This window comes from Ostrinia furnacalis, unplaced genomic scaffold (assembly GCF_004193835.3).
Source record: "Ostrinia furnacalis isolate ACB-3 unplaced genomic scaffold, ASM419383v2 OfSCF0373, whole genome shotgun sequence".
Classification (NCBI taxonomy): Eukaryota; Metazoa; Arthropoda; class Insecta; order Lepidoptera; family Crambidae; genus Ostrinia; species Ostrinia furnacalis.
The window spans coordinates 98,099-110,943 of record NW_021130612.1 but is presented as its reverse complement, the minus strand read 5'-3'; the positions used below and the strand labels follow the sequence as shown (position 1 = coordinate 110,943).

Here is a 12,845-nt window from a genome sequence, read left to right as displayed (position 1 = left end):
TGTATATTATTTGAAACGGAAATATCACTGAATGAAAGAACGAAATATATGTTTCATTCATGTGTGAGTCTATTCGTGAATGTCTGATTATGTTTGTGTGTGTTTAGAAAGGAAGTGAGGTCATTGGAAACTCGGAAGGGAGGAGGCTTTGAACCAAGTGGGGTGGGGAGGGAGGGTAGGGAGGAGGGAGAGGAAACTACTACACGAAACCGGCCAAACTACTTCGTTCAACGGTCGCGCGGCAGCGCGCATTTTTGCTTGTTTTCTTTCCAATAGCCCCACCTTTGTTTCGTTATGAATTGTTTTTATACCGATTGTCTAATAGAAAAATATTCGCCGGTTGAGTTATTAGAAAATAATGTACCGGTACGTTCAGTATTTCATTCGTACGAAATACCTGTGAGTGTGGATAGGTGTTAAAATAGGTTGCAGGCAATCCTTAGGAAAAGTGAAATGAATATTTTTGTGTTTAGTTAGTGAATAATGGAGTGTTGTAAAGACATGGGGGTTCAGAAGCGGCACAGTCAGTTCAGTGACACGAAGTACAAGTGGAGGACCGTGTTTGTGTTTTTGTGGTGCGCGAGTGGTTGTGTGGGACAGGAGTTGATGGGTGTTGGCGAGGCAGATCCCTACTTGCTGAACAAGTCGTTGGGGCTGACGGAGTTGCCGGGCGGCGTGATCGCCGGCGGGCGGACGTTGTGGAAGGCCGACAGCAGCCCGTATCTCCTCCGGGACGACCTGCTGGTGGAAAGAGATGCGGAGCTGGTCATCGAGCCCGGCGTGGAGGTGCGGTTTGCGCCGATGGTCGGGATCACAGTTCGCGGGAAGCTACTGGCTGTGGTATGAGTTTGTTTTTAATAATCTAACCTTTACGTTATTAGTTAGACCCATTGCTATTTTAGTAGATAGAATCGCTGTAATCTTAATCTTAAATCTTAAAACAACGGCTCAAAGTACTTAGTATGCAAACGTAGTTAGAATTAATTGCTTCAATCATTACGTTGAAATAGCTCCTATAGTAACGCATTATTCAATAGGATTCTGATTAGAAAATTCCCAGCAACAAGATGAATCCAACAGAAAACAAACAATCTGTAATAAAGCTGTATTGTGGTTCATTTATCACTTTCATGTTTTATTTTAGTTAGTTCTGAACTTTATTAAAAAAAACAATCTAGAAAAATTCGATGTTATGATGTTACCTTACTCGTACAATAAGTTAAGACGATACACGACGACTGTCTTCAACGAAACGAAACTTGTCGAAAAAACCCAGTTAAGCTTCTCACGGTCATTATCCCATCCAGGGTTTCTTATTAGAAAAAACAGGATTACATTCCTTACAGCTAAGGGTAGTAGCCCTACTATTATTAACCATGATTTACGACGAAGATGGATTATTACCATTTAGATGCATGGTGTCTGCAGGTGTTCAATCATGGGTTCAGATTATCCTCAAAAATACATTTCAAGCCTGTGTATTATCTTAATTTTACGCAGAAGAATGAATCCATTTTGGTTATATCCACATTATGATCACAGAACTTCTTTAGCACCCAAAAAGGAGCTATACAATTCCTTGTAGTAACTACAATCAAATGGAAGTGACAAGCGATGAATCAAATAATTACGAATTCGATTGAGAAAAATCCGAATGAAAGATGTTCCGGGTCGTAATATTTATTTACGCCGTTAGTCGTTAATAAAAATAAAGGTAATAAGTTCAAATAAATAGGACAGCACACATCACTTGTGTACTTAGCTTTCCCTTTTGTCGATAGCAAACATTAGATAAACGCACGCCTTTGATAATGCCTGATAACAGTATCGAAATCATTGAGCCATGATATTGATTTATTCACCTGCTGGAGTACGGCAAATATTAATACACATTACGAAAGCAAATATCGGAAATAGAGCATGGCGCGCAAACGCGGAGTCACACCGGTTTTGTAGTGCTCTTACAGGTTCTAGGAAAATACTGAAGTTACCAACGATATCGTCACGAGAGTATCGTCACTGTGTGATATGATACAGTCATAATGTAAATATTATGAAATACTTTACATTTAAGTCTTATTTTGGACACTTGAATAAATATTAAACACGAGCTAACCAGAGATCATTTAGACATGACAAAACGTTTGTAGTATGGATTGATCTTGATTGATGATCTCACTCAGGAGTTTTAAGGTAGAAACAGATATTAGAATATACTAAAATCGCTTTTTGAGAAGCAGGCAGAGTGTCCTTTTCCTACATAATATACAGAATATATTATTCTGTATATTATGTAGGAAAAGGACACTCTGCAAAACATAGACGGGCTAAATCTGATACATAATCTGATAAGATTAGAAATTAACTTCCGTAAAACTGTGCTTCTAAAAACATTACAGTTAATTGGCGAGCTGTTATACCTCTTTAATGATGGTCTGTAATGAGTATGTAGTTGACAAACAAAAACCAAAAGGGGATGAAATGAAAAGAAAGAAGCCGTTAATCATAATTTACGTCAGGATAATCATCAAAGCCTCTTTACAAATCACTTTTGGACGCCATGAATCATAAATTACGAGATGCACGTGTTAATGAAGCCAGCTGGGACAAAGGCGCCGTGTCCTGACCCGGCGACCCTGCATCGTTAGGCCAATCAGCACGCTCAAATCACAAGGAGACCCGGGAAGACAGCTGACGACCGACTTCCTGAGGGAAGTGATCTGGACTAATAGGAGCGGATGAATCGCTTGCGAATAGGCTGAGACTAGAAACTGAGAACCAGTTCAAGATGATTCAAGATGCAATAGAACTGTAAAATATGAAACAGTAAATAATTAAAGAATTTCGTGAAAGACGATTTTCGAATTACTCCAATCTTAGTTCGAATTACACATTGTAGGCCATAGGCCAGGGGTCTTAATTCGAGTTACACATTGTAGGATTTGTAGGCCATAGGCCCATAATAATATTTTCAAAGTAGGTACTTATATTCAAAAAACCTTACAGTGAAAGTTGGTAGGTTACCTAGATTTCAAAATGAATTTTAGCATTAGTTGGGTAACTACCGAATAATGTTAAAGGATTACAACAACAAAGATGCATTTACGTACTTTCATCTAGACTTGTATTTTCTATTGCATGTGCTTTCACTTAGTATTCAACTGTATTTTGACATCACCTCATCTCGTAAATGGTAATGTCTGTCTGACGCCATCATTGCGTAGGTCTTTTGAAGTAATATCCTATAATGAATGTTCGTTATTAAAATAGCTGGCATTTATTTAGTTTAAGTCCTCATTTCTTATAATACTACAGTAAGGGTTAAAGAAGATAATTAATACCTAGGTACTACCAATAACCAGTTACAACTACAAGGGATGTTCGCTGCATTTCTTTTTAGTCTTTGCACAAGAAAAGATGAAGATCCTTATGAAGAATGGGGCTACAGTTGGAAAAAGTTATTTTGCGTGTTGTTGTGCCCATGCGAGTTTAGGAATTGGTAGATTATTTACTTCGAATATTGTATCAGTTAAGACAATGAATAATTTCAGTTTGTACGTTTGTACGTAAAAAGACCACAAACAAATGGACCGAACGTGACAAATTGCAAGCGGACACTGCGGTCGCTTTCACTACAAAATTGAGATGAGCAATTTTATTGCAAATTGTGGCCAACAAAAATGAATCTGAAAACACGCGATGTTGATGTCAAACCTTGTCCACCAGCTTTTGCACAAATGATGCTATCATTCAGTTTTAGATAATCAGCATTGTTGTGACATTAAATTACACGAGATTATCCCCTAACTGAAAAAGTGCGACCTAAAGAAATGAAAGAAAAAGTGAAAAAAGGGCACCGGGCACACGCACTGTTGAATTAGGATCGCTATCAAAATTATGTCAAGATCTGTAAACATTGATAACGTGTGTGCCGACGATAGTGGCAACCTAAGCAAGCAACGCATCTTTACACACGTCTCTGTCTTTTCCGAGATGTTGGACAAGGTAGGATAGAACGGGAATGCACCTGGCAGGAAGATACTCAAAGTTCATATCCAGCTGCTCATTACGGAATTACTTAGATACAGTTAGGAGTTGCGGTCGACTGACCCTCGTTGTCTAACGAACCATATTTCTCAACCTTGAGTGTTCAACTGTCGTCGTGAGTCATCTGAAATTAGAGTTGCAGTTAATGTTCTGTTTTCTCATAGTTAACGGCATTATTTCCTGGAAACATTATTGTTTATTTACAAATAGCTCAACAATGGTTGGTCAGTTTCATATCACTGGGGATGTGGCTAAAGTCATGACAGGAATTTAATGGCATATGTACCATTGCTACCATCACTACCAAACAAATGTAACAGTAATTGCTAATATTGTACCATGGATTAATAGACCTATATTAATCCATGTTGGTATTGACATAACATGCCTCAAGTCTAGCAAGAGAAACAAATATGGAATTACCACCTACTTTCAATGTCACGCATCACCAGCGATATGTGAATGAGTCAGGCCGAATGAATCACAGAATCTCAAGCACTTCTATTCTAGGTGGATATTTTCTATAATTTCATTATTGTTATAGTCGCATTTTGTTTTTATTTGTATTCTCTGTTCTCTTACTGGTAGATCGAAAAGAAGTTTTATCTACCACGTACAAAGTAAATAGCTTGTGCCTAGTGAATAAGTTGCATTAACATAATGCTCATAATGGCCTGAAGACCTACATAACTCACGCATGTATTATTATTTTCTGGGCCAACATTTTCCGATGTAGCGAATCATACCCATAATAGGCTAAGCAATATTTTAATTTATAATTGTAATATTATGTTAATTTGTATCCTTCCTTATGTCTTGTTATTAGTTGAGATTATAAATTAATATTTCCATGCGTCAATAGTTCTGGTTTTCCTCTAGATTGATTCCATGTTTGTTCTCGTTTTTGTTCGTACGAATGAGTCATTGATACTGTAAATGCCAATAAACTGTATAAATTTATATTATTATGTAATTATAACGCAAATTCATCAGACAGCACGTAAATTACGCCCGCCACATTTTTCTCGGAAATCGCTATACTTATACCAAAAATATAGCACTTGTTGATGGAGTATTTGGAAAACTTTGTTAATCCCTAAAAAGGGGACCTTATGTCGGTTTATGTTAGACCTTAAATGAGGTCTGACACTAAAAGATCTCGAGTATTCAACGGTTGTTTGTTACAACCGCTCGATAGAAAAGGATATAAAGGACGGCATGTTTAAGGATGTAATAATCAGAATTAGCTTCTTTGACGTTACTTAAGTATACTTAGCATTAGGTCATTGCCTCGCTACTACATAAAAATGGCACTGCGGTGAATCACACTCATTAACATAATATGATATTTAATTTTGTACATTGATTCATGTCACATGATAACTTTAACGTTGGTGCTTCCGTTACTGGGCTTTGTTTGGCGTTCTTATCATAATGGGAATTGGTCCTGCATGTGATTCCCCGATACTTGCCATGAGAGTAGGCACAAACTAGTACTTTCAGCGAACACGTTTTCATTTGTGCCATAAGTAGTTAATTAAACAAGTAAACTACAGTTACTCATTATTATCCATATTAGATAAGCGCCACACATATTACCAGAGCCTCCTTTACTGTACATTTATCCTGTTAGATCATAATCTAAGAATGGCATTCCGATCTAATAAGTTTTCTCAATCACAGCTATTACCGTCAAGTTAATATGACCTTTATCTGTATTACAATACAGTACACAATAATTATTCTCCTGAACCGAAGCTGCGCCTGAGTTCGGCGTTGAAGTGGCGCTATCGCATTTGTTCCGGATCGCGAAACGCTACGATTTCTTCGGACAATGTTGTACTTTTTTGGGTCACGGTATAAATAACAGTAAAGTATCCGATTTGCTCCAACTCAGCCGTCTGCATCGGCCTTACGTCACCAACAGGTGAGTGGGCTGCAGTTTCCAAAAGGATAAAAGCTGTCTGAAGCAAAACCGGATTCGAGCATGTCATTGTGGTTTTTGCAATCTTAGGTCATGATTAATTTCGAAAACTGACGCTTAATGATGAAATTGCAAAAAATGTAGGCTGTTTCTGTTTAACAGTTTTGTTTACATTTGAACGGCTTTCCTAAGTTAGTAGAGACTTACAAGATTACCAGATTCTGGTCATTATAATTACATCAAGGCCAAAATACATAAGGTGCTTCCTAAGATCAGTAACTATACTAACTATTGTTATTCACTTAAAAAACTGGCAGGGCAGACAATTTTAACCGGCTCTAATTTGGGCCATTTATTTCCCAGGCTCTTGAGCCTGTCAGCGCAAATCGCTGCGATCTAGCCAACTAATACCATTGACCTTGAGGACCAATGAATCCTTGCTGGACCGCCTAATTGCCTTGGAGTTCTGCTGGATGATATCGGTGCTATTATCCCATCAGAAGCTGCCGATCCCACGTTAAATGGTTATTTCTACATTGAAGATTGCTATCTTTAGTATTCCTGACAATTGTTAAAAGTATATTCCGCGCACATTATTTTCAAATACTTATTTATGCGATTGTAATTAATTTTTTTTGTAGTTTTTCAATAGTGTCTATATTGTTTCTTGCTCTTTTTATGAGCATTCCACCAATCTGATTCAACATAGAGCCATTGAAAGCGGTTCATTCAGCCATTTTGGAAATTTAAGTAAGAGTACCTACCTACTGTAACTATATTTATTTTCATTTCCATAACCAAGTATTGTACGTTTTTTCGAGCGTCGTTACGATTCCATTCGACCCCAGAAGTCACGGCGTACGTCTTTGTCTATCCGAACGTAAGGAGAGCGGATTGGGAACAAAACAACGCAGGTGGGAGCGGGTTCAACGGCTGCGTATCGCGCGATCTCGTCATGCGCGGCGCTTCGTCGCGCCTCAGATTGGCCCTGCACCTGATACGGTCCACAAAACCTTGATGGCCTGCGAAGACTTGATACAGCACCGACTATTTTCACGAGTCTTGAAGTAGTACCTCAGCAATTAATTTTGTATGAGTTACCAGAGCCTGTTCCATGATTTAAAGGTGTAGGTGGGTAGGTGGATACCAATCGACCAGTTAAAGCTGTAGTCAGCCTTTCTAAACGCAGACTAAATCTAAGATAAGTGTCAATACTAATAAAGTTAACTGTAGTTTCTGAGTCGTTTGAAAAGGTCCATTCTCAAATCTTGGCTGTGGAATGCTGTGGTATTAACGTACATTATCTCATTTTCTATTTTGCTTTTCAACAATAATTATTAACAATTACGCACGAGGCTCATAACTTGCCAAACTGCACTTGCCTGTGTCTAAAACAGGACTTCAAATAAATTGTAGCTTTTGGCGTAAGCTAATAAAAAGACCTCGGTTCGTTGTCCGATAATGTCAAACGTTGCCGCCACCAGACCGTGGTGCTCAGCGCTGTGTTCAGAGCACACAGCGTGAAGTAATAGACGTGCCAGGTTGACAAGTGCATCAACCATGTATAGCTGAATACGCAAAAGCTGAACAGAAACAAGCAGCAGGGCATCAAAATTTCCTAGTGACGATTTTCTTGGGCTCCAAATCAAATCAAGGAATCCAAATCTGTCAACAAGAGTGTAAAGTAATGCAAAGTTAACACATAAATAACGTGACTGAATAAAGGATACGGTCATGGAGTTCTAAGTGTTCTAACGCATGTTTATTGATTATTTTATTACCAAGTCATTAAACCTCGTTTTAGTACCCTATCAGAAGAAAACCTACAGCAAACTACCTACGCCCCTATAGGTACAACTAATTGAGTAGAAATTATGTACCTGGATGTAGGTACAGTTAGGTGAGATCTGTGATGATGAAAGCAATTTAAGGAATTTCGTGGTTATGTGCTTTTATACTGTCTGAAACATGTACAAATCGATCGTCTTGCAGCTTTCTGACCTTTGTCAAATCTGTTAGCTATTGCTGCTACTCGTCACTCAGTTACGCCTTGTTATGTGCAACGATTCTGTTACGCACGATCTAAGAATTTCATAAAACTGTTTCTGTCATCAGATAGGTACCTAGTTTTCTGAAGTAAATCGATTAAAAATTACAGTTCAGAATCTTGAGACGTAACTTGAATGTAAATCCCTGATTCTCATAATAATGCTTGTGGTATTCAACATTTCACACGCTACATAAAGATCGGTTGACCAACCGCATTGTCAGGTTATGTTCTCTTTTGACCACAAGCGAACATATTTCAATATGGTACACATTAACAAATCTTCTTGTTTAGAACACAAATTGTTCGTTAAAATAACTTCCAACAGTTCTCGTGTCTTACTCACTTTGCCCATGTTATTTACAATGGGATTCCGTTATTTCACGATTTCCTAAGAAGTTGTGCTTAGTTAATTAATATTAATTAGATGCCCTTTCAAGCAGCGAACATCCACCTATAGTACCAATTCTTCTTTTCCTGTTTTGAGAACTATCGAAGCCCGACTATCGTGTAGAGTGTGCTATGAGTATCATTTGCTGCAATTCTTGCATGTGGTACTTCATCTGAAGTATTAAAATAGTTTAATGTGTTCCTTGTTTTGCAATCGTAAAGTTCAACTTGTGCAGCAAACCCGCCCGTAATAACCATCTCTTGCGCAATGCAACAGATGCAGTTATTTGTATCATTACCTATGCAACTTCTACTTACTGCCACGCTAGAAAATAGAAAATATCAGTTTAGATAAAATACTAAACTTCCAAGTGTTCAACCTGCTTACGAAAATGGCGAGTGGAAAGCGAAAAAAGTTGAATCTGAACTGAAAGTAATCGATTATTCAATCAATCAACGCTTGTAGGCGACGCCTTTGACTCGTGATCGTGAGTCATGTAAATATCCTGGGATTTGAATGCTAATGATGATCGTTTGTAATACTCGCTGGACGACGCAGGACAAAGCGCATTGTGCCATTCTGTGCGCGTGATTATAGGTGACCATAGTAATTAGTTTGAACGGGCAATCTTAAGTGATGGTCGTAATCGAATGATTCAAAAGTAATTCTTATCGCCTGATATAAAATACTTTTCATGGTTTACAGTTAACCGTAGGTACGGTTATGAAACAAAGTGGAGATAGCATAAGTGGTATGAGCAACGTACCACACCTTCCGGAACTGCGTGCGGTTGGTATTTGCTACCTATCTTTGATATAAACTGTGTGTGTTTAACTTTGATATTTATCATCGTCTGAAACTGGAAGTGTTATTTTATATCCTACGAACAAAAAAGATACAACGAAATCGTCACACCAAGGCAAAACATGATTCCAGATTCCGAAAAATTAATTTTGCTCTTATCTATTTTACGATATTTTTGTATCAGCCTTGATAGCGTGATGGATTTTGATATCTTCTGTAGATCTCTAACGGTATGTTTAATCATTTAAGTTCATTTTCTGCTTTGTTTCATTATGAGATGAAAGTGACATTTTCAACCGACTTCAAAAAAGGAGGAGGTTCTCAATTCGACCCGTATGTTTTTTTTTTTTCTATGTTTGTTACGCGATAACTCCGCCAATTATGAACCGATTTGAACAAATCTTTTTTCGGCGTATTGGTAATACCTCAAGGGTNACCTGTACTATTACTTATTCTGTGGTAGTAGATAGGAATTTTGTTATTAATGTAGGTACTTTTATAAAATATTATCTGAAAAAGGCACAAAACGATCGTCTTGCAGCTTCTGACCTCTGTCAAATCTGTTAGCTATTGCTGCTACTCGTCACTCAGTTACGCCTTGTTATTCGCAACATTTGCAACGATTCTGTTACGCACGATCTAAGAATTTCATAAAACTGTGTCTGTCATCAGATACCTAGTTTTCTGAAGTAAATCGATTAAAAATTAAAGTTCAGAATCTTGAGACGTAACTTGAATGTAAATCCCTGATTCTCATAATAATGCCTGTGGTATTCAACATTTCACACGCTACATAAAGATCGGTTGACCAACCGCATTGTCAGGTTATGTTCTCTTTTGACCGCAAGCGAACATAATTTCAATATGGTACACATTAACAAATCTTCTTGTTTAGAACACAAATTGTTCATTAAAAAACTTCCAACAGTTCTCGTGTGTCACTTTGCCCATGGTATTTACAATGGGATTCCGTTATTTCACGATTTCCAAAGAAGTTGTGCTTAGTTAATTAATATTAATTAGATGCCCTTTCAAGCAGGGAACATCCACCTATAGTACCAATTCTTCTTTTCCTGTTTTGAGAACTATCAAAGCACGACTATCGTGTAGAGCTGCTATGAGTATCATTTGCTGCAATTCTTGCATGTGGTTAAGATGAAGTATTAAAATAGTTTAACGTGTTCCTTGTTTTGCAATCGTAAAGTTCAACTTGTGCAGCAAACCCGCCCGTAATAACCATCTCTTGCGCAATGCAACAGATGCAGTTATTTGTATCATTACCTATGCAACTTCTACTTACTGCCACGCTAGACAATAACATCAGTTTAGATAAAATACTAAACTTCCAAGTGTTCAACCTGCTTACGAAAATGGCGAGTGGAAAGCGAAAAAAGTTGAATCTGAACTGAAAGTAATCGATTATTCGATCAATCAACGCTTGCAGGCGACGCCTTTGACTTGTGAGTCATAGCAATGTAAATATCCTGGGGTTTGAATGCTAATGATGATCGTTTGTAATACTCGGTGGACGAGACGACGCAGGACAAAGCGCATTGTGTGCGCGTGATTAGGTGACCATAGTAATTAGTTTGAACGGGCAATCGTAATGTGATGGTCGTAATCGAATGATTCAAAAGTAATTCTTATCGTCTGAAATAAAATACTTTTCATGGTTTACAGTTTACCGTACCTATACTCCTATGAAACAAAGTGTAGATAACTTAAGTGGTATGAGCAACGTACCACACCTTCCGGAACTGCGTGCGGTTGGTATTTGCTACCTATCTTTGATATAAACCATTGATTTATCATCGTCTGAAACTAGAAGTGTTATCTTATATCCTACGAACAAAAAAGATACAACGAAATCGTCACACCAAGGCAAAACATGATTCCAGATTCCGAAAAAATAATTTTGGTCTTATCTATTTTACGATATTCTTGTACCTATCAGCCTTGATAGCGTAATAGACTTTGATATCTTCTGTAGATCTCTAACGGTATGTTACTTTACTCGGTACTACTGTACTCAAAATTAAGTTCATTTTCTACTTCGTTGAGATGGAAAGTGTCATTGGATTTCTGCGTACAATAAATGAACTAAATTAGCCAAATAATGTACCAATCGTACAAATAAATACAACATAGCTAAGCAGACGTTAACAGTATTTACCTACTGACTGATAATATAGATTACAGACAGACAAAACATTAATTCATAAAATACTGAAACATAACAGCGCTGACGAATTTGTGACTGTTACTCGTATGCAACATTTCATAGAAAAGATCGATGTCATACTTAGTTCTTCACTTTAATCTTTCATCTACTTCAAAGGGCTTAAGAAAAGTCCCTACAATCTGTTTCTCATGAAGCCAAAGGATTACCAACATCCGAGGCACCGAGTCGTGTAATGAAGCCAGAGCGTGACCCAAAAACCTGGACCGGCTGCATTTGGTTCGGGAGATACCATCGTCTCGCTCTGGTTGTGTTCGTGAAAAGCGTGACAAAGCGATACGATTTCGATGGGCATAAAAAATGGCTGTCTCCGGTAAAAGTTGCTAACTACCGTCCTTGTTTCTTTTGATTGTTTGCGCCTGCGACGATTAGCAGATGCTGCTCCGATTGTGACAGACCTATCTGGTGTCGTTAGTTCTAGATAATGATAGGTTTTAGCCCAACTAGTCAAGCTGGCTGGACAGATAACATTTAACATAGAAAACGGTCCATGTTCCGTTTTCTTAAATGGTCATTGGATTGGTTGGAGGCATATCTAGCAATTTTGGGAGTGGCCGGCTCGCTGGGAGTTTAGCAAATGCTAAGATAACATTCACCTCAAAACAAGACACATTTTTGAATTGCTTAATATTATTGCTACAAATAAAAATCTACAACATGATGGTATTGCAGTATTAATTACCCAACAGTCTATCAACTCAGATTGAATAAGCTGTAATTGGTAATCATGAAGTCTCATCCCGAATGACTCACCCAGTTCAATCATCGTGTTAAAGGGTCTACCCTCAACAACCTTATCCAATGTGTCAAATTTTTAATCCTCTCATGCAAAGCAAGATGCCAGCATAAGCGACAGTGACAGATAGACCCGAAACTAACGAGTAGTCCTGCACACAGAGAGTAACTTATGTCTAACGATGATCCTGCAATTACACCATGTCTCTCTCTCCTTCGTGGCTTGACCACGTAGCGTGACGTCGCTCCGTCTCCCGTCGTGACGTCGTGACTGAGCCACAATGAACCCTGCCACGATCGCGTTGGACACGAAGCCGAGGGCTGGTCGAATTTATTATTATTATTGGAGTAGGTAATCACTTAGCTTGGGAAACGATTTTATCCTGAGATGTTTATTTGAGATCAAATAAAGTGCAGGATATGGCGGGCTATTTGGGTCTGTATGTGACTGCACTGCACTGCAGTAAACCAGTGATTATTTGTTTTCTTGCAAAATCCGTTGTATCTGTAAGTGCAAAAAGATGGTATTAACCACTTCGAAACTATGATGATTGGTGTGTCGCCTAAAGTTTAAAAACTTTTTGAGTGAGCTTTTACTCAAACACCTTTTTGAGCCAACTATCGGCCTTATCCACCACCGAATGTTTGTGCAACAACA

At 38.2% G+C, this 12,845-nt stretch overlaps 1 protein-coding gene across 1 annotated transcript in view; it reads left to right on the top strand.

The window, feature by feature from the left end:
* The first annotated feature begins 202 nt into the window (after window positions 1–202).
* Window positions 203–12,845, top strand: part of bark (C-type lectin domain-containing protein bark beetle) — a 35,158-nt gene continuing 22,515 nt past the window's right edge. The window contains exon 1 of the mRNA XM_028316588.1: window positions 203–840. Within this exon, the coding sequence (XP_028172389.1) occupies window positions 484–840 (357 nt within the window). The 5' untranslated portion in view covers window positions 203–483. The remainder of the gene's footprint in view (window positions 841–12,845) is intronic.